Source organism: Phascolarctos cinereus, unplaced genomic scaffold, assembly GCF_003287225.1.
Source record: "Phascolarctos cinereus isolate Bilbo 61053 unplaced genomic scaffold, phaCin_HiC Scaffold_5;HRSCAF=322, whole genome shotgun sequence".
In the NCBI taxonomy this organism is placed as follows: domain Eukaryota; kingdom Metazoa; phylum Chordata; class Mammalia; order Diprotodontia; family Phascolarctidae; genus Phascolarctos; species Phascolarctos cinereus.
In genome coordinates, this window is record NW_027555958.1 from 258,857,615 (window position 1) to 258,884,070 (window position 26,456).

At 36.6% G+C, this 26,456-nt stretch overlaps 1 protein-coding gene and 1 pseudogene across 3 annotated transcripts in view; one reads left to right on the forward strand and one right to left on the reverse strand.

Annotated features, from left to right (window-relative positions):
- The window catches only part of FOXK2 (forkhead box K2), a 121,367-nt gene that overhangs the window by 74,551 nt on the left and 20,360 nt on the right, over positions 1 to 26,456 (forward strand). For 2 of the 3 annotated variants that reach the window (XM_020987537.2, XM_020987535.2), the window contains exons 2-4: positions 10,134 to 10,328; positions 24,646 to 24,793; positions 25,503 to 25,649. In XM_020987537.2, coding sequence (XP_020843196.1) covers positions 10,134 to 10,328; positions 24,646 to 24,793; positions 25,503 to 25,649 — 490 coding nt within the window. The remainder of the gene's footprint in view (positions 1 to 10,133; positions 10,329 to 24,645; positions 24,794 to 25,502; positions 25,650 to 26,456) is intronic. The other variant, XM_020987536.2, reaches the window with a different exon arrangement.
- Positions 6,209 to 7,520, reverse strand: LOC144457966 (cytochrome b-c1 complex subunit 1, mitochondrial pseudogene; annotated as a pseudogene).

Genomic DNA, 26,456 nt, shown 5'->3' on the forward strand with positions numbered 1-26,456 from the left:
TTTTCTGCCTTAGAACTGTGAGGAGGATTCTCTCTTCACTGCCACTACAAGCTTCACCCTGCCAGTGCTCCTCCTTGCCCCAGGACCACCACCCAGAACTATTACCCAGATCCAAGCACAGGCAAAGCAAGAGATTCCTGCCTCATCACCAGCAAAGAGATCCCTGCAATCTCCCTCTGATCAGCCACTTGATTCCCTCTCTGTCTGTTGGCCAAGAGCTTAGGAAGTAGCTGTTGCCCAGGGGCTGCACTGGCACTGGGCCTGAGACCAAGCTCCTCTCTCACCAAGGTCTATAGACCTTTCCTAGTGAACTTCTAAGTTGTCTTTGGCATTTGTGGGTTGAGAAGTCTGAAAACTGCCACAGCTGCCTGTGATTTAGTCCCCGGAGGCTTGCTCCAGTTTCGCTGAGGCCTGGTGTTTGGCTGCGTAGCCTATGCTGAACTGTGCTCCTCTCCCAGCCTCATGCAGTAAACCTTTCCAGTCAACCTTCTAGGTTGTCTTGGGCTGGACATTTGTTTTACTCAGTCTTTTTGTGGGTTCTGCCTCTAAAATTTTATAGCCATTTTTTACAGGTATTTTGGGGAAGAGCTCAAGTAAGTCTCTGCTTTTACTCTGCCATCTTGGCTTCGCCCCCCGTATTGTGCCATCTTGAGGAAAGCCCAGGACATGAACTTAATTTTTTTTCTTTAAAGTTTGAATTATCATAGACTTTTTTAGCATGTGAAATATTGTAATGATCACTGACTTTAGTTGTATAAGTTACCCTGTCTTTATAACACCATTTTTTATGAGCCCAGCATTTGAAGAGTGGTAATATATACATAGTTTAAATATAACATTGCCCTGGTGATAAGTGATATTAACATCGTAGTAGTGTTGCTTACCAACATAGTTTTAGATACTTAGAACCCTTGAGTTCTCTAGCATTTGGCTACAACTATTTTTGAAGATATTTACATAGTTAAACTTTTTTCTGAGGTAGTTGTTTGTCCCATATTAGAATAGAGTTATGTCAGCAGAGTGAAGTATACATCTGAAACTATCAGTGGGGGGATGAAGGCAAGATGTTGAGTACAGGCAGCAACCCAGCTGAACTTTCCCAATATTCTCCTTCAGAGAACTTCAGAATAATGTCTAATCAAATTTTGTATTGGCAGAGCCAACAAAATGTTAGGGATGAGATGTTTTTCCAGCCTAAGAAAACTTTAAAGGTTGGCAGGAGACATCTGTGACACTGAGGTGGAGGCCTGTTTGGAGCACACACTTGTAGCAGCACACTGTGGTAGCAGCAGCTTTGGGAGCTCTCAGCCCAGAGATGTTAAGCAGGTTGGACAACTAGTCGGATTATGGTGATCCTTTCCTGGCACTGGGACAGCTGGCACTGATTGGCAACTCTGTTGCCCATAGGCAGTTCTAGGTCACAGTTCCAAGCCAGATAAGAGTATTTGTGGTTGGCCACAAGGGAACAAGGGCCTTGGTCACAATTCCAAGGTGGAGAGGAGGGCTAGTGCTTGTGGCTACAGGGGTAGAGAGGCCCTTTATGGGTAAAGACCAGAGCATAGACCAGGAAAGCAGTGATCACCCCTCTCCCCAGCTTGCCACACTTTGAAAGCACCAAAAACTTGTAGACCCCCCCCCCAAAACTAGCTCTAAAAATAACAGCATGAAAAAGCCTGAAGCTTGGAACAGTACCTCCCCACTCCCAGGTAAAGAGACCCCAACTTTAACATAATGTTCAAAATGAAGAAATTGGCCAGGAAAATGAACAAACAACAAAAAAAGGAGCCTGACCTTAAAAGGTTAATATGGTGAGAGGGAAACTCAAGACACAAACTCAGAAGACAACCATGTGAAAACAGCTACATTCAAAACCTCAAATTGGACACAAGCTCAACAAGAATTCTTGGAAGAGTTAAAGAAAGAGATAAGAGTGGTATAGAGGGAAAATTGGGAAAATAAATGAGAATGATGAAAGAAAATTTTGAAAAAAGAGTCAACAACTTGGCAAAGGAGGCACCAAAAAAGTACTGAAGAAAGTAACACCTTAAAAAACAGAATTTACCTAGTGGCAAAAGAGGCACAAAAATTCACTGAAGAAAAGAACTCTTTAAAAAGTAGAATCGAATGGCTAATATGATGGAAAAGGAAAATGTTAGATGTTGGTGGGAATTTGGGAAAACTGGAACACTTATGCACTAATAATAGTGGAGTTGTGAACTGATTCAACCATTCTGGAGAGCAATTTGGAATTATGCCCAAAGGGCTATAAAACTGTGCATACCCTTTGACTCAGCAATACCACTACTAAATCTATGTCCCAGAGACATCCATAAAAAAGGGAAAGGACATGTTTGTGCAAAAATATTTATAGCAGCTTTTTTTGTAGTAGCTAAGAACTATAAATCAAAGGGATGCCTATTAATTAGGGAATGGCTAAACAAACTGTGTAATGTAATTGTAATGGAATATTATTGTGCTATAAGAAATGACAAGCACGATGATTTCAGAAAAACCTGGAAAGACTTAAATGAACTGATGCGTAGTGAAGTGAACAGAACCAGGAGAACACTGTACATAGTTAACAGCAGTATTGTTTGGTGATGAATTGTGAATGACTTACCTGTTCTCAGCAATACAATAATCCAAGAGAATCCTAAAGGACTATAATGATGAAACATACTATCCATCTCCAGAGAAAAAACTGATATTGATTGAATACATACTGAAGCATGCTATTTTCTGCTTTCTTTTTCTTTTTTTTTTCACTTGAGTTTTCTTGCACAAAATGACCAATATGGAAGTGTTTTACATAATTGCAAATGTGTAACCTATATCTGATTGTTTACCGTCTCAGGGCAGAAGGGAAGGATAGAATTTGGAATTTAAAATTTTTAATAAAAATGTTTTTTTTTAAAAAAAAGATTTTTCAGACCAAAAAAAGTAGAATTGGCAAAATAGAAAAGAGGTGCAAAAGCTCACTGAAGAAAATAATTCCTTAAAAATTAGAATTTGGCAAGTGGAAACTAACAATTCCATGAGACATCAAGAAACAGTAAAACAAAGTCCAAAGAATGAAAAGACACAAGAAAATGTGAAATATTGGGAAAATAACTAAACTGGAAAATAAATCAAGGAGAGATCATTTAAAAATTATTGGACTACCTAATAGTCATGATTTTTAAAAAGTGCCTAGACATCGTATTTCAAGAAATCATAAAAGAGGGGGCAGCTATGTGGCGCAATGGATAAAGCTCCAGGCCTTGGAGTCAGGAGGATCTGAGTTCAAATCTGGCCTCAGACACATGATGCTAGCTGTGTGACTCTGGGCAAGACACTTAACCCCATTGCCTAGCCCCCCAAAAAAAAATAATAAAGAAAAATGCCCCAGTATCTTAGATCTAAAGGGCAAAATAGAAATTGAAAGAATCCACTAATCACCTATTGAAAGAGATCCCAAAATAAAAACTCTGGAATATTATAGCCAAATACCAGAGCTCCCAAGTTAAGGAGAAATATTGTAAGCAGTCAGAAGTGAATGGTAATACCGTAGTGCCATAGTCAGAATCACACGAGATTTAACAGCTTCCATGTTAAAGGAACAGAGGGCTTGGAATATGATAGCCCAGAAGGCAAAGGACCTAGTGTTATAACCAAGAATGACCTCTCCAGCAAAACTGAGTATAATACATCAAGGAGGGAAATGGATATTTAATGATATAGAGGAAAGCATTCTTGATGAAAACAACATAGCTGAATAGAAAATTTGACATTCAAACTCAAAACTCATAAAACTCAAGAAGCATAAAAAGGTGAACATGAAAGAGAAATCATAAGGACTTAATATATTTAAACTATTTACATTTCTGTATGGGAAAGTGATACTTGTAAATCCTAAGAACTCATCATTATTAAGGGTCTACATAGACAGAGTGGGAGTCAATTATGTTGTAATGATCCCTCCCCCCCAAAAAAAGTGAAAGAATGAAAAAGAAGATTGCATTGGAAGAAGGGGGAATGGAGAGGCAAAATGGGTAAGTTTTTCTCATGTAAAAAAGCGTACAAGGAAAAGCTTTTGCAGTGGAGTGGGAAATGGTGGGGGAAGCAATGCTTGAAGGTCATTCTTACTGGAATTGGTTCAAAGAGGAAAAAATATACACATTTAGTTGAGTATGGAAATCTATCTGACTCGAGAGGGAAATAGGAGGGGGAGGGGACAAGAAATTATTATATTTCTTAGGGAGTAATAAAAGGGAGGGAGATTAAGGAAGGCAGTAGTCATAGGCAAAAACTGACTTTAGAGGAAAGATAAAATAAAAAGAAAGAGAAGAATAAACAAAAGAAAATAGGATGGAGGGAAAATACATATCATAACTGTAAGTGTGAATGGGATGAATTCCACCCACAAAGTAGAAGTGGATAGCAGAATGGATTAGAATCAGAATCCAATTTACAAGAGTCATACTTGAAACAGCTGAATCTGTTATGTTTCGGCTAAAGTAAAAAAAGGGCACAGGTAACAATCATGATCTCAGACAAAGCAAAAGCAAAAACTAATCTAGTCATTCTTGAGAACAATTTAGAACTATGCCCAAAGACCTGTAAAACTGTGTATATCCTTTGACCCAGCAATACTACTATTAGGTCTGTACCCCAAAGAGATCAAAGGTAAAGGAAAAGGACCTATATGTACAAACATATCTATAGCAACTCTTTTTGTGGTAGTAAAGAATTGGAAATTGAGGGGTATACTTTCCAATTGGAGCATGGCAGAACAAGTTTTGGCACATGATTGTGATGGAGTACTATTTTGCTGTAAGAAATGATGGGGGGGGCAGCAAGGTGGCACAGTGGATAGATCACCAGCCCTGAAGTCAGGAGGACCTGCATTCAAATCTGGCCTGAGACCAAACACTTGACACTAGCTGTGTGACCCTGGGCAAGTCACTTAACCCCAATTGCCTTAAAAAAAAAAAGAAAGAAAGAAAGAAAGAAAGAAAGAAAGAAAGAAAGAAAGAAAGAAAGAAAGAAATGTGAGGGGATGGTTTCAGAAAAAACATGGGAAGACCTATGTAAACTGATGCAAAGTGAAGGGAGAAGAACCAGGACATCATTGTGTGTAGTAATAGTGATGTTGTAATGAGATCAACTGTGAAAGACTCGGCTACTCTGATTCAAGATAATTCCACAGGATTCATGATGAAAAAATGCTATCTACCTCCAGAGAAAAAACTAGTGTACTGAGTACAAATTGAAGTACAACTTCCTCACTTTCTTTTGTTGTTGTTGTTGTTGTTGCTCGTGTGTGTGTGTGTGTGTGTGTGTGTGTGTGTGTGTGAGAGAGAGAGAGAGAGATGGCTAACATGGAAATGTTTTACATGATTTCACATGTATAATTGATATCATTTTGCTTGCCTTCTCTGTAGGGGAGGGGTGGGAGGAAGGGAGAGAATTTGAAATTCAAATTTTAAAAAGAAAAGAATGTTTAAAATAAATGAATAATAGTTTTGTTCTTTTTTTTATGAGAAACTATTAATGTGAATCAGATGGACAGATGACTAGAGAAAAAGGATCCATAAAGGGTGGCTGACTGGCCAATACTTTGGGGATGTATGTCTGAAGTATTTGGAAAGGCAATGGCAGCACTGTAACATACTGAAGCAATTAATGGTTCATGATGTAATAAAATGAGGCCTGAAGTGACATTTATATGAGCCTAGAGTAGTCATGTTGTGTGGGATCTTAAATATCTTTGAATCTTTCATTTGAGACATTCTGTTAGTATGATTAATAGAAACTAAATTTTGAGCATTTTAGAATGAAAATTTCAGTCCATGCTAATATGGAGTGAAATGGAAACTATATACACACATATGTGTACATATGTACAAATTATGGAGACTTGTCAAGGTACACCACTTCTTTAGGGCTTTGCTGTCTTTGGTGTGTCTTGAAGCATTTAAAACCATGAAGTCACACTAGCACCAGTCTATCTTCCCAAACTGACTTCCTTATACTCCTCTTCATATTCTCTTTTTTTTTCCAATTTAAATTACTTTTATTTAAACATGATCTGAGACAGTACTGCTCACACAAGAAACTGGGTGGCTGTTACCAGATAGATGTGTTTAGAGGGAGTCTTCCTGGGCAGAGCACCTCCAGGGGCCTAGATCTCACAGCTCCCACCCTCAAATGGGTGTGACCCCTAAAATTATAACCAGAACATGCCCCTATGGTTATAGTCAGAGAGTTGTTCACTGGGACCCACTGCAGCCACTGTGGGGCACTGGAGCACACTTCCCGCACAACACAGGCCTCAATCCCCGAGATCCGGCTCTCCCATTCAGACAAAGGTATGCAATGGCCATAAATCAGAAGACTACGTCCAATGTCTTCACATACAGGAGTGGTACCATCCAGATGAGACACCAAAGCATTCCTCAGGATGTTTTTGCCCCTCATCACCTCACTTTCAGTGACACTGGTACTAGGACGCATCCATTGGCCCTGAAGAAAGAATCATCTATGTTGATTCTATCTGTGACAAAATGGATGCCAAACAGACCAATTTCTGAGTAGCAGATGGTGAAGGTGTAGAAACTCTGGCAGAGCTTGTTCACCACAGAAACAGATGCCAGTGGACTTGACTGGTGCACAACCCCTCCATAGGTACAGTCATAGTGACCAATGATCGAGCTGGCTACTGAGAGTGCAATATTATCAAGATTGGCCCAGCCTGGGCCCTTAACTGCAATAGCTACATGAGATAGATGCATAGCATCATCCTGGTGATGGATCTCACTGCCTGTGAAGTGGCAGGATGAAGGGAGAGTCATCGCATCCTCAGTGTATGCCATGGGGACAGAGCAAGGTCCACTAGCTGACTGTGCTGCACACCTCCTGCAGCAGCCAGCACCATTCGAAGGGGCTTGTAGTAAGTATCAATAAATTCAGCCAAGTCTTGCATGGACAATTTCTTGGCATTCTCACTGGGTCCTTCCACAACCTGGGCAAGGGGAGTGCCTTGGTAAGCAGTGGCATGAAGATAGTCAAATACAACATTCTTCAAGGAGTTGTCATTCTCCTTCATTTCTTGAAGAATCACATGTTGCTCCTTCTCAGTCTGGGAGTCTTCCAAGCTGCAGTTCTACACAATGTCACCCAAGATTTTAACAGCGTTAGGAAGGTCCTTGCTCAGTGCTTTGGTGTAGTACGCAATGTGTTCCTGAGTGCTATAAGCATTTAGATGGGCACCCATCTTCTCTGTTTCTTCTTCCAGTTCTTTCCAGGATGCTTCTATGTACCATTGAATGCCAAGTGTTCCACAAAGTAGCCAACTCCATTGTTGGTTTCGTTTTTCATAGCGACTGCCAACATCTGTCCAAACTCCCCCGTACAAGTATGTCCTCAGAAGCCATCCGAAACCCATTGTCCAGCATGGTGACTTGAGTTGCTGGAATGTTCTGGAGAGTCTGAATAAAGGTAGCTGCTCTACAAGTTGTGGGCAACTGTAACAGAGAAGGTCAGCCACAGGCACAGAGAAGGGCCCAAGCTGAGGCTCCAACGACCAGGCATACAGAGGAGGCTGACGTATTCTCTTCCTTTCTCAGGCTGGGCGGAGCACGTGCTATGATCGTCTTCATATACTCATATTGCTATGTTCACTGCCTTTTGCTTTCCATCTCCCTGCCTTAGCACAGGCTGTCCTCAAGCCTGGAATGTACTCCTTCCTCACCTTTATGTCTTTAAATCCCTATTTCAAATCATTATTACCTCTCACTTAAACTATTATGATAGACTTGTTATTAGTTTCCCTGTCTCAAATCTCTTGCCACTCAAATCCATCCTCCACTCAGTTTCTAAAGTAATATTCCTGAAGCCTGAGTCTTATCTTGTCTCCCCTCACTCTCAGTAAACTCCAGAAGTTCTCATTTACCTCTAGAATCAAGTATAAAATCTTCACCTGCCATTTAAGGCTTGTTGTAGTCTCTCCCCTTCCTAGCTTTTCCCTATCTTCTTACGCTTTGTTCTGCTTCATGCGTGCTTTAATCTAGCTGCATTTCCCTATTTGCTGTTGCTTTCACCTTGACATTTCCTCTCCTGTACCTGTGTGTGATCTCTGTGACTTTAAGCTGTCTCACATGCCTGGAATTCTTTCCCTCCTCATATTCAACTCTGATTTTCCCTGGTGTTCTTCAAAATTCAGCTCAAATCCTACCTTCTATTAAGAGCCCTTTTCTGATTCCCAAAGATATCAGTGCCTTCATCTAAGATTACCTCCCATCTACTTTTATATATCAGTATGTTCCTAGGTATTTACATGTTGGTTCTCCATTAGAATATGAACTCCTTTAAAGTAGAGACTGTTTTTACTTTGAATAGAGTGTATATAGCAGAGTACCTACTTTTTTGTTTCTGTTACATAGAATATTGCATTTATTCTTGCACCTGTTATAGGGTAACTTTGTTTCCTTTATCAAAGTAGAACTGTGTAAAACATGATTTTGTATTATAGTTTCATTTTAGCCTTGTTGATAATGTTTCATTGGTTCAGTCAAACCTGGGAGGGATATTGAAAGATGACTGAGGGCTTAGTGATCTCAATATTTGACCAACTGCCAAATAGGAAAGAGTAATATTATATTTACCACCAGCCCTCTCCAGAAGGTATAAACTTGTTCCTACTAAATTAACCTATTTAGAATTTCATTTATATGTAGATTCTTTATTAAATTGATTAGCCATTTAGCCTGTCTGATAGGTTTCTTTTGAAATATTTGAGGCAGTAATTTTATTTTTATTTATTTTAATTTGTTAAGAGGTAAAGTGATATAAAAACATGATGTGCCTAACTTCTGGCAAAAAATGACTTTAAATTCACTAATGCACATTTTTACTTTATGGTAATGAATGCTCTCATTTGATTATGAGGTGGGGAAAGGTAAAGGGATATTATAAGAAAAGGGATGTTGAAGTTTCCCTTTACAAAAAAAATAAAACCAACAAACAAAAATATTAAATTTTATGCTATCCTATACGAATTCCGGATAGTAAGGGAAGAAACCTTATGATTTTCCATGTGATACCACACTAACATATGTGGAAAACAATGTTAATTATCCCCATTTTCTGAAGATTTAGGGATATAAGAAAGATGTTAAAGTAAGTGGTATGGGAGAGAAGAAGGATGGAGGGGAAAGAATTGAAACAAAATGAAGTGATACTGTATGCCAGGACTGTACTAAGCACTTTACAGATATTACCTCATTTAATCCTCATAACAACCCTGGGACATAGGTGCTATTATTAACCCTATATTATAGTTGAGGAAATAGAAAGCAATTAAGTGACTTGCCCACGGTTACACAGCTAGTTAATGTCTGAGGCTGGATTTGAGCTCAGGTCTTCCTAACTCCAGGTCAGGTGCTCTGTCTGTTGAAGATTGTAATCAGTTTCAAGCAGCAGGAAATAGGTGTAACTGTAGGATAATTTTTTGTTGTTGTTTGGGTTTTTTGTTTTGTTTTAATTTTGTAAATACCTTCAATTTGCGTCTTGGTGAGGCAACTTCATGCAGATCTGTACCTGTTCATCAGCTTACCCTTAGAGAGTTAGTTGCCTGAGGTACTGAGAGGTTAAATGACTTTCTCAGGACTAAGTGACTAGTATGGTACTTGACTCTGATGCTACTCCATCTACCATGCCACAGTGCCTCTCAAAAGATGTACTTAATGAGCTACGTGTCTCCAAGCATTTATTTTAAAAGTTAGACACATTTCTTGGTTGCATATAATTTTGAGTGCTCGTTAATTTGTCAAATTCACGCTTTTGTTTCTTTTTAAAGGTATAAAACATGCCTGTTTTTATTCAGAAAACATCTTGATATAACTTTGGAGGTGGTAGCTTTTGTGTAGATTATGACATAATATACTGAATCTTTTTTTGTATATTTAAAGGAACATGCATATGCCAATATTTTTGAGAAATGAATTTAAAAATCTTTTTCTTAACTTTTGCTTAAGTAATGGCAGCTTTAGATACTCTTTTAAAAATGTTTTTGTTCAGTTGCCTTTCCTTCCACAGTCATTTACATACAGCATATAAAAGCAGTCGCTTATCTTTTTGTTTTTATTTTTCAGATGTACCTTCAGATTTCCTAGCACAAACATCAAGATAACATTCACGGCACTGTCCAATGAGAAGAGGGAAAAACAGGAGGCCCCAGAGTCCCCAGTTAAGCCTGTGCAGCCTCAGATCACTCCCTTAACAATAAACATTCCTGACAACATGGCTCACCTGATCAGCCCCCTGCCTTCTCCCACAGGAACTATCAGGTATACTATAAGGCTTCTTAAAAAATATGTATATAAACTGTCTACAGTGAATATAAAAGCACAGCAGATTTACTTGCTAGACTCTTATCTATTTGAAGTATGATATTTTTATTGACATTAAAGAATCTAGCATCTCACCAATTAAGTTTGTTACATTTTTGAAATAAGCCTCAAGAATATATCAGAAAGATACCAGAAATTGTATGATTTCTTTTTCTTAGGCTTTGCATAGAGCACCTAATATATCTTTAGTGTGTTATTAAAAATATTTGTAGTACTGAGATACATGGGGAGAAACTACTCCAAACATTTTTGTAGCCAGAACAGAGATGGAAAATTGTTGTTTAATATACCCCACGCTCGACCTAGCTTATTTTGATTTCATAATATCAGAGATCAGAGTTATGAGTGACCTTAAGGTCATCTATTCCAACTTCCTCATTTTGCAGAGATGGAAACTAAAGCCAAGAACATTGTCACTGACTCATCCTAGAATATTGTAGGTATTTGATAAATACTTATTGATTGATTGATTCTTCCAAGGCCTCAAGTGAGTGGCAGAGCCAGAATTCAAACCCTGGTCCCCTAATTTCTAATCCAGTATTCCTTCCATTATATCATCTTCTATTATCAACTATTTTATTACAAGTAGTTTTCTTTCCCACTTGGGTAGTGTGTGTGTGTGTGTGTGTGTGTGTGTGTGTGTGTGTGTGTATGCACATATGTGTGTGTGTTTAAACAAGAGAAACAAGTTAAATAAAAATAAAAATTTATTAAATTATTTGGTAGGCTGATCTAGAATAGTGGTTTCCAAGCCTTTTTAATCACACAGTCCTATCAGAAAAATGTTTGCACATACCCCCAACAGATGTAAGGTTATTTATAAATTTTATATATATCCATACACACACACATACACACACACACACACACACACACACACACACCCCTATACTATTATGTATGTTTAAGAGGATAGAAAGGAAATAAACAGTATTTTTAAAATAATGGTTTTCAATTCACAAAATTTTTGCTTTAATACATTAATAACTTATAGGTCAATATTTTTGTATTGATATTTTGCAGATATATATTTAAGTGACAATGTGTTTCCTTTTTTTTAACTTGATTTAAAACTTTGTAATATAGTAATTCAAAGGTTTGATTATTTAGATAATTGGTTTTAATGGCTATCATAACTGAAAACAATACTTCCCAAGGATCATTGGCTATGATTACTAAACTATGACCATGATAGTTCTTTCTTATTCTCAATCTCAGACCAATGTTATGCAAAAGCTTTTGTTGCAATTCAGTAACAAACTGCACTCTTCCCTAAAGTCATTCTCTTATTTTTGCAAACTACAGGCATACCTGGTTTTATTGTGCATCACTTTATTGTACTTCACAGATATATGTTTTTTACAAACTGAAGGTTTGTGACAACCCTAAATCAAGCAAGTCTTATTGGCATCATTTTTCCAACAGCATGTGCTCACATCGTGTCTCTGTGTCATATTTTGGTAATTCTCACAGTACTTCAGACTTTCATTACTATTATATTTGTTATAGTGATCTATGATCAGTGATCTTTGATGTTAGTATTGTAATTGTTTTGGAATGCCATGAACCATGCCCATATAATCGATTAATGTGGTGTATGTTCTGACTGCTCCACCAAGTGGCCGTTCCTCTGTCTCTCTCCCTCTCCTCAGGCTTACCCTATACACAACAATGTTGCAATTAGGCCAGTTAATAACCCAACCCTATCATGGTCACTTCTAAGTGTTCAATTGAAAGGAAGAGTTAATCGATGTGGAATCATTGTTGTCTTGTTTTAAGAAATTGCCCCAGCCACCCTAACCTTCAGCAACTACCACCCTGATCAGTCAGCAGCCATTAACACTGAGGCAAGATCCTCCACCAGCAAAAAGATTACAGCTCACTGAAGGCTCAGCTGATGGTTAGCCTTTTTAGCAAAAGTATTTTTTAATTAAGGTATGTACCTTGGGGGTTTTTTTAATACATAATACTATCGCTCACTTATTAGACTACAGTGTAGTGTAAGCATAACTTTTATATTCACTGGGAAACAAAAAAAATTCTCATGATGTGCTTTATTGCACAATATTCACTTTATTGCAGTGATCTGGAACCAAATCCACAATATCTCTGAAGTATATCTGTTAATGAAGTTACTGCATTTTGTATGTTTGGCAAATGGCTTCAAAGCCCACTAAAACTCTTAATTTGAGAGATTGGTAGACAGATTAAAAATTGTATTTGCAAATTTTTAAAGAATGAGAATTTTTATAGATGATAAACATATTCAACAACAAAATCTTAGTTATTAAATGTATTCCTAATCATGATGATTTCACATATGTCATTAGCTTAAGGTTCTGTATATACTTAAAATTAAGTTTGTTTTTAATAATTTATGTAAATCCATATTTCAGATAATCTTGATAATTTTGAATTTTTTGTCTTATTGATAATGTAAATCAATCAACAAGCAGTTACTATGTGCCAGGTACTAGGTATACAAATACAAAAAATGAAATAGTACTTACTGCCAAGGAGTTTATGTTTATAACAATGCATATATTAGTAATTGTAATAAATATAAAGAGAATTATAGTAAAGGCAAAAGAATTAAATGTAAGAAAAGGCATTAGCAGTTGAGTTTGGTGGATTAGGAAAGACTTCATGTAGAAGTTTGATACTTAGAACATATCTTGAAAGAAAAGAAGGATCCCAAGAGATGGAGCTAATGAGGGTATGCATTCTAGGGATGGTGATGAGTGTTTGAATGTCATATTTGAGGAGCAGAAAGCAGGCCAATTTGGCTAAATTGTAGAGTGCTGCAGGTAGTAATGTCCATTGAGCCTGGAAAAGTACATAGGGACCAGGATATAATGGGCTTTAAAAGCTAAATAGAGGAGATAATGAGGAGCTGCTCAAGCTGACTGAGTAGAGTAATGACATAATCACATTTCTACTTCAGGTAAATCACTATGGTAGCAGTGTATAAGTTGAACAAGAGAAGGGAGAGATGTGAGGTAGGGAGACATATAGGAGGCTGTTGCAGTAATGTTAAGTGAGAGGTGATGAGGATCTAAACTGAGGTGGTAGTTGTGTGTGGAGAAAGGTCTGGCTATAAAAGATGCTGTGGAGGTAGAATGGTAAGATTTGGCAACTCATTGGTTATATAAAACAAGAAAGAATCATTTGAGGATAATGTTAAGATTATCAACTTGAGCAACTACAAGGATGATGACAGAAATAGGAAAGTTTGGAAGAGCAGAATTGTTTGGTTTTTTCCCACATATTGAGTTGAGTGGAACATCCAGTTCGAAATGTGCAATAAGTGATATGGGGAGACATAAAACTAGATAGGTAGATCTCAGAGTCACTTGCAAAAAAAAATGATAATTAACCTCATAGGAGCTGATAAGTGCATCAGTAGAGAAAGTATAATGAGAAATGAGAGGGCCTGTGACAGAATATTGGAGAATACTTAATGGTTAGGGAGATGGAGAAAGAACAGTGAGACAAATAAGAAGAGAACTCAGAGAGGAGGGTGGTCAGCAATGTCAAATGCTAGGTTGAGATGAATGAGGACTAAGAAAAGATCATGAGCTAAAATAACTTTCTAGAGAATAATTTCATTTTGAAATTTTGAGTGATAGAAGACAGATTGTAAAAGGTTGAGAAACAAATGAGAGAAATGGAGACTGGAAGTGTAGATAGCTTTTTTAAGAAAGGCAGGAAAGATACAGTGCAGTAGCTTGAAATAATAAGACATATTCAAGGTTTTTAAAGGATAGGGGATTTGGGCATGTGTGAAGGCAATAGAGGAAAAGTTTGAAAGAGAGGTTAAAGAGAGAAAAGGAATGACTGAGGTTTCATTTTCCTGGAAAAGACCAGAAGATATGGGGTCATTTGTACATGTAGAGGCTTTGGCTTTCATAAAAAGGGCTACCATATTGTCAGAGTCTGGGGAAAAGTTGTTGAGAATTTGGGATGATGTTAACAGTTTTGTGAGGTGAAGAGAAAGGGAGAAGAGGGAGCTCACATTAAATGGCCCTAATTTTCTCAGTAAATTAAGAGGCAAGGTCTTCAGCTGATAGAGGGGGAAGAAGGAAGGTATGGGATACTTGGAGAGGAAAGGAAAGGTTTAGAATAGCTTCTTTTGGCAGTGAGCCAGGGAATCAATTATGGAGGAATGGAAGAACTATTTTGCTTCAGTGAGGACTCAATTGAAGTCAAATAACATGAATTTATAATGCTTATTGGACTTTAGATCAAAGATGTAAAACAGCCAACCAGACCAGATTAAAATCTAATTGGGAATTATTAATGAAATAAACAAAAATACTAGAGAGGTAATGTTAATTTTTGGTTTTCTAAATCAAGACGCTGTCCACAGGGATCCACTTCTACTTGAGTTTCACAGCACTGCTTTAAGGTCATTTGTTTTAGTTTATAATATGGCAGTTGAAGAGCTAAAGAGCCTATAGTAGGTGTTTGTTAGGCAAGTGTCAGCTCTACCTTTTTCTTCTTTGCTTGTGCTTACACTATTAGTATTATTTTCAACTAGTCAGCACCATGTGTTACTCTGACTAACCATCTTTTTACGAGCCAGAAGTCCCTTGAAAAAAATCAGATACCATAGAGTTGAAAGGTGATTTTTTTTTGTTTGCTTGTTTTTTTAGTGGTTGACCTCAAGAAAAATAAGTATGTTTTTCAAGACCTCACTTTGATAATAACTAATTCTAAGGTATGAAAAAGAAAACACTGACTCTGGAGTCAGAGGACCTGGATTCAGATGCCACTTCTGACACATACCCCTGTATGACTTTAGCCAAGTCATTTAACCTTCCTGTTTCCTCAGTTTCCTGATCCTAAAAATGAGGGTGTTGAACTAGATGATAAAGTCCAGCTCTTAAATCTTTTGAGCTAATGAATGAATACAAAAATAAAGCATTTATTAAATGTTTACTATGTGCAAAACACTATGCTAAATTCTGGGAATACAATAGAAAAGTAAGAGTCCCTCTTTGTGGATCTATAACTTTTCCTACTACATTTTTAATAGTAGTTTAGGTTTCCCTTGCTATTACAAAATATTTTCCTAATTTGTTGCTCTCATCACCACAATAGTGAATATTCATAGATTATCTCCTAATCTTATTAATAGTTTAAAAGTATATAAAAAGATCCGCTCTGGAAAAGAAATAATGTAGCTACAATGAATTATGAAAAGTAGAAATGAATTATTACATTCATGTCATTTTTTCTCCATTATTAGTGCAGGATAGTTGAGCAATATGGTCTTTTGAGTAACAGCCAAGGGGAGAAATGTTTTGTTTAATTTGGAGCTTATTAATTTTCTCTGCCTTTAATGCATTTTTCATATATCCTATAAAATTAAGAAATTTATATCACAAAGACCAGATCAAAGTTCGACATCAACTGCAGGGAAGCAGAGTCATTAGTCTCGCAGGGTTCTATTTGTACTTATCTGATCAATTTTTTTAAAAAAATAATGCTTTTTTCCTGAAGAAAGTACCAGTTTTTGAGAATAAAAATCAGTATTTGGAATTTTAATTGTAATTTATATAGCATTCAGCAAAGGGAATAAAGAGAAGCACTGGTATATTCTATAATTAAAGTTTTAAAATATTCTCTATTCTTAGAGCAATATGTTTGCTTGGGTTCTATATGCATTTTTTAGACAGTGATGGAGAGAGAGAGAGACACAGAGAGAAAGAGAAGGGGAGAAGGAACTGGAAGTGGAAAGAGACCTAACTAAATTGGCATCTGTAATCATTTATTTGTTTTTATTTAAATTCACATTCCATTTCTAGTCAGTTCTTGGCTTGTTAATAAATTATGTTTTTCATAGATTTACATAGTTATATTTGTTTTATAGTCCACAAACAACTCCACCCACTTTACTTTGTATTTTCATTTTGCAGTTTTAATCAAGGGGCTTGGAATTTTCTCTTCTTTGTTTTTTTGTTTTTGTTTTTTGCTTTTTGGTGAGGCAATCAGGGTTAAGTGACTTGCCCAGGGTCACCCAGCTAGTAAGTGTCAAGTGTCTCAAGCCACATTTGAACTCAGGTCCTCCTGACTCCAAGGCCAGAATTCTACCCACTGCATCACCTAGTTACCCCTGGAATTTTCTTTAAATGAATATATGATTATCTTTCACAGTAGAACTATAAGCAAGACTTTAACAAATGTATTCCCTAATAATCATTGTGACCCACATATGTTAATAGAAATATATTGAATTCTTTTAATGTATAAATCAGTTTCCAAGGATTTTGCTGTCAGTATTCTGTTACATAGAACAGAAACCAGCCTGTCCAGCTTTATGTCCATTTAATGTCACTTAAATGTAAAGGTGAATGAATTATGATGTCTAACCAAAGCAGAAACAATTTCAATTCTAATTTTATGATATTAATTTCATAATGTTTTACTATAAAGTCACCTAGTTTGTCAGATGTTGGTTTTCTTTAGTATAGTCAGTTCAACAATTTTTTATTAATTTAAATTTTTACTGTGTAATGAGTACCAGTACTTCACATATTGTCTTAAAAATTGAGAAAGTGGGGCAGCTAGGTGGTGCAATGGATAGAGCTTTGGCTTTGGAGTCAGGAGGACCTGAGTTCAAACCCAGCCTCAGACACTTGACACTTACTAGCTGTGTGACCCTGGGCAAGTCACTTAGCCCTGATTGCCTCACCAAAAAGAAAAAAAAATTGAGAAAGTACCCAACCAGAAACATTATGCAAGACAAATATATTATTAATACCTAAACCAAGGAAAGATAAAACACAAAAGGAAAACCATAAGCTAATATTGTTAATAGATGTTAACTCAAGAAGTCATTCATTATCACTAAATGGGATTTTCAGCGGGAATTCAAGAATGGTTTAACATGGGGGGGGAATTGACATAATAACATTATAAACCAAAACATCTCAAATCACATGATCATCTCAATAGATGCAGAAAAGGCCTTTGACAATGTGCAAAATTCTTTTATCCTAAAAATCCTAGACAAGCATAGAATTTATGTGTAAGGTACTATGCTGTATACTAGGAATTTAAATATAGGGGCAGCTAGATAGCGCAGTGGATAGAGCACCAGCCCTGGAGTCAGGAGGACCTGGGTTCAAATCCGGTCTCAGATGCATGATACTCACTAGCTGTGTGACCCTGGGCAAGTCACTTAACTCCAGTTGCCTGGCCAAAAATAAATAAATAAATAAAAACAAATATATACATATATGTGTGTGCATACATATACACATAGGCCCTTATGTGTATTGTCAAGGAACTTGTGTAGTGGTAGAGATAGTGAGAAAGGAGCAGAAGGACAAGCCATGATACAAAGAGTGGAAAAGTAAGTCAAGAGGTCTAAGCCAAGATTTGTGAGAAATTGAGGAGAAGGGAGAGTTGGTTTACTTTTCTTGGGCTATGGAAGTATCAGTTAAAACCTCATAGAAAGAGTGACATTTTCAATTGGGCCTTGAAGGAAGAGGAGGGAAACTAAGATAGAGATGGAGTTTGGGAAGTATCCTCCGAGCATAGGGAATACCATGAGTAAAGAGAAAGAAGACAAGATTGAGGGTATACATTGGCCTGACTTTCAGAAAAGGGGAAGAGAATGGAATCTGTAGACTATAGTTTGACCTCAGTTTCTGACAGAATCTTAGAGCACATTATTTATGGACATCTAGAAGAGAAAGCTGTGTTTTTGGTTTCATCATGGACAGGTCATGCCAGACTAACTTCAATTTCTTTCTTTTTTTTGTTTTTGCTGGGGCTACTAGACTGCAAATCTTATAAAGTTTCAGTAAAGCATTTGACGAAATCTTAGCAATTTCTTGAAGAAAAGACAGAGATGTATACTTTGGAGGATTCAGTATTGTTTGAATGATCAGATCTCAAGTGTAGTCATTCACTTTACTTCAGCGAAAAGATGGTCTCTAATGGAATGCCTCAGCAATCTGTGCTTGTCCTTCTGCTATTTATCATTTTTAATCAGTGTCTTAAATAGAATAGATGTCATGCTTATTAGATTTACAGCTAATACTAAGTGGGATAGCCAACACATTGGATGACAAGCCAGGATGCAAAAAAAATCCTGACAAGCTAAGGCATTAGGCCTAATCTAATAAGATGGAACTTAATAAGGATGAATGAAAAGTAATATTTTGGTTTAAAAAAAATTATCTTCACAAGTACAAGTTGGGGAGTCATGACTAGATAGCAGTTTGTCCAAAAAAAGTAACCTAGGGTTTTTAGTGAACATAGCAGCCAAAAAAGTCAGTGCAGCCTTTTTTTTAAAAAATATTTTATTTTTCCCTAGTTACAGTAAAAACAATTTTTAACATTCATTTTTAAAACTTTGAGTTCCAAATTCTCTCCTTTTCCTCCCTCCCAACCCTTCTACTGCCATTGAGAAGGCAAGCAATTCAATATAGGTTATACGTGTGTAGCCATGCAAAACACTTCCATAAAAGTCATGTTGTGAAAGAAAACATAGACAAACAAAAAAAACTCAAGAAAAATAAAGTAAAAAAAAGTGTGCTGCAGTCTGCATTAAGACACCATCAGTTCTTTGTCTGGGGATGGATAACATTTCTCATCATAAGTCCTGCAGAGTTATCTTGGATCATTGTATGCTGAGAATAGCTACATCATTCACAGCTGATCATCCTACAGTATTGCTGTTACTTTCTACACAATACATTTCACTTTGCATCATTTCATGTAAGTCCAGGTTTCTCTGAGAGCATCCTGCTCATCATTTTCTGTAGTACAATAGTATTCCATCATAATCACATACCACAATTTGTTCAACCATTTCCCAATTGATGGGCATCCTCTCAATTTCTAATTCTTCACTCCCAGAAAAGAGCTGCTATAAATATTTTTGTATATATAGGTTCTTTTTGGTTTTTAATTCTTTTGAGATACAGACCTATTACTGGTATTGCTAGCTCATATGCATGGTTTTACAGCTCTTTGGGCATAGTTCCAAATTGTTCTACAGAATGGTTGAGTTAGTTCACAACTCCTCCAACAGTGCAGTAATGTCTCATTTTTTCCCACATTCCCTCCAACATTTATCATTTACCTTTTCTGTCCTATTAGAAAATCTAATAGGTATGAGGTAGTTCCTCAGAATTGTTTTAATCTTCATTTCTCTAATCATTAGTGAATTAGAATATTTTTTCACATGGCTATAGATAGCTTTGATTACTTCATCTGAAAACCAATCATATCTTTTGATCATTTATCATTTGGGGAATGGCTATCGTTTTTATAAATTTGACTTAGTTCTCTGTGTTTGAAAAATGAAACCTTTGTCATAGAAACTTGCTTCAAAATTTTTTTTTAGTTACTATACCTATTTTTCCCCCATTTATTCTATTCTATTTATTCTATTATCCTTTGACCCTGTCTCTCCTTATCTGCTCTCCCTTCTATCACCTTCCCTTTTCTTATCCTCTCTCCCCCTGTGTTTCTATAGGGTAAGACAAATTTCTATATCCACTTGACTGTGTGTGTTATTCCCTCTTTGAGCCAATTCTGATGAGAATAAGGTTCACTAACTTCCTCCTACCCCCTTCCTCCCACAGTCAAAGCTTTTTCTTACTTCTTTTATGTGAGATAATTTACCCCATTCTACCTCTCTCTTTTTCTTTCTCCCAGTACATTCATCTCCCACCCTTAGTTTTATTTTCTAGATATCATTCCCTCATATTCAAATCACATCGGTGCCCACTGTTTATATATAGTCTTTCTAACTACCCTAATAATGAGAAAGGTCTCATGAGTTACAAATATCATCTTTTCAAGTAGGAATGTAAACAGTTTAACTTTAACAAATCCCTTATGGTTTCTTTTTTCTGTTTACCTTTTTATGCTGCTTTTGAGTCTTTTATTTGAAGTCAGATTTTCTATGTAGCTCTGGTCTTTTCTCAAGAATGCTTGAAATTCCTCTATCTCATTGAATGTCAATTTTTTCACCTCTTGGATTATACTCAGTTTTTCTGAGTAGGTGATTCTTGGTTATAACCCCAGCTCTTTTACCCTCTGGAATATCATATTCTAAGCCCTCTGATCCTTTAATGTAGAAGCTGCTAAATCTTGTGTTACCCTGTTTGTGGCTCCATGATACTTGAATTGTTTCTTTCTGGCTGCTTGCAATACCTTCTCCTTGACTTGGGAACTCTGGAATTTGGCTATCATATTCCTGGGAGCTTTCCTTTTGGGATCTCTTTCAGGAAGTGATTGGTAGATTCTTTCAATTTCTGTTTTGGTTCTAGAATATCAGGGCAGTTTTCCTTGATAATTTTTTGAAAGATGATGTTTAGGCTTTTTTTGATCATGGCTTTTAAAGGTAGGCCAGTAATTTTTAAATGATCTCTCATGGATCTATATTCCAAGTCAGTTGTTTCTCCAGTGAGATATTTCACATTGTCTTCTGTTTTTCATGCTTTTGGTTTTGTTTTATTATTTCTTGATTTCTCATAAAGTCATTAGCTTCCATTTGCTCCATTCCGATTTTTTTTATTAACTTTTTTGGGGGGGGGCTAGGCAGTGGGGGTAAGTGACTTACTCAGGGTCACACAGCTACTAAGTGTTATGTGTCTGAGGCTTGATTTGAACTCAGGTCCTCCTGACTCTAGGGCCGGGGCTCTATCCACTGCGCCACCTAGCTGCCCTTCCATTCGAATTTTTAAGGAATTATTTTCTTCATTGAACTTTTGAACCTCCTTTTGCATTTGGCCAATTCTACTTTTTAAGGCATTCCTCTCCTCATTACTTTTTGGACCTCTTTTACCATTTGGCCTAGTCTTTTTTTTAAGGTATTATTTTCTTTAGTATTTTTCTGGGTCTCCTTTACCAAGTTGTTGACTTGTTTTTCATGATTTTCTTATATCACTCTCATTTCTCTTCCCAGTTTTTCCTCTGCTTCTTGATTTTCAAGATTTTCAAAATCCTTTTTGAGCTCCTCCATGGCCTGAGGTCAATTCATATTTTTCTTGGAGGCTTTGTATGTAGGACCTTTTACTTTGTTGTTTTCTTCTTTTTTTTAAAAAATTTTTATTAATTTATTTTGATTTATCAATAATCGCTTCCATATGCTTTTGAGTTTAAAATTTTTCTCCCCCTTCTTCCCCCCGCCCTCCCCAAGATGGTGCACAATCTGATATAAGCTGTACATTTACATTCCTATTAAACATATTTTCACATTAGTGAAACCAACAGGAGGACCCATCAGAAAGAGAAAACAAAACTCAACAGAAGAGAAAAAAATAGCAATTCAACTTTCATATTTCTTTCTTTGGATGTGGATAGCATTTTCTGTCACGAGGCCTCTGGAGATGTCTTAGATCCTTGTATTGCTGGGAAGGGTTAAGTTTATCAATATTAGTCATCGTACAACGTGGCTGTTACTGTGTACAACGTTCTCTTGGTTCTGCTCATTTCACTCAGCATCAGACCATACAAGTCTTTCCAGGTTTTTCTGAAGTCAGCCTATTCATCATTTCTTATAGCTTTGTTGTTTTCTTCTGAGTGTGTGTTTCAATCTTCCTTGTCACTGTAGTAATTTTCTAGTCAGAGTTGGTTTTTTTCCCTATTGTTTGCTCATTTCCCCAGCCTGTTACTTAAATTTTTAAATCTTTGCTCCCAGGATGGAGGGCAAAAGGAGTTTTGTGCAGCTGTTTCAAAGATACTTTCAGGGACCCATGAGCTTTCAGTTCTTCCAAGGTGGTACAATGTAAGGCCTCTCCTAGCCTGTGCTCTGGTCTGTGAACAACTACAAGCATTCTTTTCTGCCCTGGAACTGTGAGGAGAGTCCCCTCTCCACTGTGGCCATTAAGCTGTGCTGTGCTAGTGCTCCTTCTCACCCTGTGACTGCCACCCAGGACTGTGACTCAGATCCGAGTATGAGCAGAGCAACAGAGTCCTGCCCTAGTACTAGCAAAAAGAGCTCTGAAATCTCCTGGTTGTTTGACCCCCTTACAGTCTGTGGGCTGACAACAGCTGCTGCTGCTGCTGCTGCTGCTGCAGCTGCCAATTCAGTGGCTCCCAAGACCTGCTTCTAGTTTGCTGGGACCAGGACTGTGCTGACACAGCCTGTGCTGGACAGCAGTCCATTCTTACCCAGGTGAGACAGATCTTTTCTGCTGACTTTCTGAGTTGTCTCTGGTGTCTTTGGGCTGAGAAATATGGAAACTGCCACTGCTGCCAGTGATTCAGTTGCCCCAAAGCCTACTCCAGGTTTCCTGGGGCCCAGTCTGTGCTAGCTTGACCTGCACTGGACTGCCCTCCTCTCTCACCTTGGTGCAACAGACCTTTCCTGCCAACCTTCCAAGTTGTCTTGGGCTGGAAATTTGTTTCAGTCCATGTTTTTTGTGGGTTCTGCTGCTCTAGAATTTGCTTAGATTCATTTTTAAAGGTATTTGGAAGGGGTTAGGGGAGAGCTCAGATGAGTCCCTGCTTCTACTCTGCCGTCTTGGCTCTGTCTCAAAAAGTCTTAATGAAGTCTTAGTCTGTATTAACTCATTTTATGTGTTAATCTTCCCTATTAGAATGTAAGCTCCTTAAGGGCAGGGGCTCTCTGCTTATTTGTATTCTCAGCCCTTACCACAATTCCTGGCATGTGATAATCACTTAATAAATGTCTTTTGACTTAACTTACTAATCATTTGATTATAGAACCAATTCTCATTTTATTTTAAATACATATGTTTCTAATGATGACTGAATAAAGAATCTATTTGCCATGAAAATTTTGGTATTATTCTATCTGAACAAGAATGGTTAGTAGATTTGGTTTGATACATTGAAATAAGCATTTGAACCAGAAAATCTAAGTGTGGGCTATGGGCAAATAAAGAATTTTACAATTTATCAAAGTGGTAGAAATTGTACTGCTGTTCAGATATCTTAATTGTGTAAACCTGACTTTTCTGCTATAACTATTATAATGAGAAAGTATTGCTTTTATCAAAGAAAAAAATATTAATACTGTATACTACATTTTTAGGCTCAAGTCTGACAGAAACAATTTTATCTTATTTAACCTTAATCTAACATCCAAGCATTTCTAGCTTGGGGAGAGAGATGTCCAAACTGGCATAGTACCTGATGCCCACCGACATGACTCTCTGTCCCAAGATGATTTCAGGTAACATTTATAGGAATTTTGAATAAGGAGAAGGTCATAATATATAAAATACAGTTTTGTATTAATATTCCAGAATAGTCAGTAACCATCCAGTTCTATCCTGGACCACTTCCTTTACTCTTGGAGTCAACAAAGGGATGTCTTCTCTGTGATAGCTCTCAGTATCTTCAATAGATATTAATGTCATTATGAAGAAGGGTACAATCATTTCAGGTGGGTGAGGAGGCACTGAAAAGAGTAATTTTTTTTAAAAGGCAGGGTACCATCCTTAATTCTCTAGAAAAAAAGGCTTTTTGTTTTGATTTATCATCTTTCCAAAAGGCTTGCTATTCCAAGGATTTTGGAAAGGTCTTTTAGAGCAGAGAAACTAAAAAGGTGGTTTTTAATACACTGTCACACTTTAAAAGCAATGTCACAAACATACCACATTTTGAGAAAGTTTGATAAAAAACTTAGTATTTCACAAATTGGATTTTACAGTGTGACAGTTACAAAAGATATTACCAGTAGATTAAAGATATATTGTGTTACAAAATTAAATGAATTCTTAATTTTATTCTAATTAAATTCAAGCCAATAAAATTATTTGTGTAAATTGTTTAATAAAAAGTACAAATAGAATATGACAGTTTTTTCATTAACAAAAAACAAAACCAGGGCTCCACTACAGTTTCCTTAGGGATATGAGTAAAAAAATGTTTAAAATGGTCAGAGTAGTTTTTTTTTTTAGTTTGGATCATTTGCTAATTATATAAATTTTGGTGTTATTGCCTATAATAATTAGACGGAGTTGCAGAAAAATTCTGTGAGACACCATTGTTGGATTATTCTGGTGAGATACTTTATAAGACTTTTTTTCAGCAGGAGAGTAAGTGGAAAATTGAAACTTCAATTTAATTCTCCTTTGTAATCTTAAATTTCATAGAATACTGGTAAAAATCACATTTTCCAAAGGAAATACTGACACACCCTTAATTTTGGTATTAAAATTTGTGTATTTTCCTGACAGAGACAACTGCTTAAACAAAATGATATTTAACTGTGTTATGTAACAAAATAACAGGAATCTATTTTTCTTATCTGTAGTGCTGCAAACTCCTGCCCATCTAGTCCCCGGGGGGCAGGCTCTTCAGGGTACAAAATGGGTCGTGTACTACCCACTGACTTGCATTTAATGGCTGATAATTCACAGTCAGAAAATGACAAGGAAGCTTCAGGTGGAGATAGCCCAAAGGTAAGTGTTAGTATCAGAACAAGAGGTAGCTATAAAAGATAACTTTTCTTTACATATCATAGTAGGTGACTAGGTGGTACAGTGGATAGAGTGCTAGACTCATAACCAGGAAGACCTAAATTCAAATGTGGCCTCAGACACTTATTAGCTGTATGGGCAAGTTTGCCTAGCCTTTCCCAAGCCTCAGTGTCCTGTTCTATAAAATAGTGATAGTAGGAACACATGCTGCACAGAGTTGTTATGAAAAATCAAATGAGATAACATGTAATATAAACTGCTTTGCAAACTTGAAAGTTTTACATAAAAGCTAGCTATTATTATGGCTATAGATTTTATTTATAAGTGGTCTTTTAGAACTGTATAGTATTTTCTTTTTTGTCTCATATATTCCTCTTTGTGTGCGTGCATGTTATTCATGTACACAAACATACAACTTTGAGTTGATTGAGCAGTTAGGTTGGTGTTATTTAGCATGTCTTATCTTACTCATTTTTTTCCTTAAATTTAATTGAAAATTTCTCCATTTGGTTTTTAACAGACACACACAATCACACATATCACACACACACACACACACACACACACACACACACACACCTTTCAGACTCTTTGTTGGGAATACTATGTTGTTGAACAGTAAAAAACATGTATATTACTATTCTGTGTTCAGTCTTTAAAGTTAGTTGTTATTGTCGTTTTTAAATACCAGGATGATTCGAAGCCTCCTTATTCCTATGCACAATTAATAGTACAAGCAATTACAATGGCTCCTGATAAGCAGCTTACACTAAATGGAATTTATACCCACATAACTAAAAACTACCCATACTACAGGACAGCAGATAAAGGCTGGCAGGTAAATTTGACTTTGTTTCCTTACTTTGTTAATTTGTTACTTTGTTAATAGAACAAAAAGTTAGTATTTTGTAAATAATGTAAAAATTAGGCTGCCTTTGTCTGGAATTCATAAACAGCCTTTTGTTGTTGCTTTCTTTTCAAAACTGGATTAGATGAGATATGATTCCTTGGGTGTTGCTAGTAATTGATAGTAATACTAGGGACAACCTACTATCTTAGCTCCAGTTTTATCTCTGCAGGAAAAGGTGAAACTTGAACATCACCACCATTTCAATGTTCCTTCTATCATCTTATATAATAAACTCCACATCTTTTACTGTGTTCCAATATGTATGTTTCTAAGATTGTCTTAATGTCTGCATGCTGAGAACAAATTTCATTCTTATTATTAAGTCATTACTTTGTATAGGTTTAGTTGTCATTGTTGTCATTTTTATTCCTTGACATTTGTTGGGATGTATTAATTTCTCTGTGGTATACATCAAAAATCTCACTAATTCAGATTAATAGGCATGGACAAGTCTAAAATAGAGAATATTTTCAAATAAATGTAGATTTGTTATTAAATGCCTAATGAAATGCCATAGGAGCCATGATTTAGTGAGTAGGGAATAATGATATGTACTGAGTTATTTGATAACATTTCATTTAATTCAGAAAATAGATGTTCTTCTGGCTAACTGAATTTTACTGTTAAATCAGAGTTAAAATAAATGTGTGGTTATAATTGTAAAAACAAAGGATGGTAACTGCCTAAACCCCCACAAGAAGGGAATGGCATCTCTGGAAAATATCTTTTCACTTC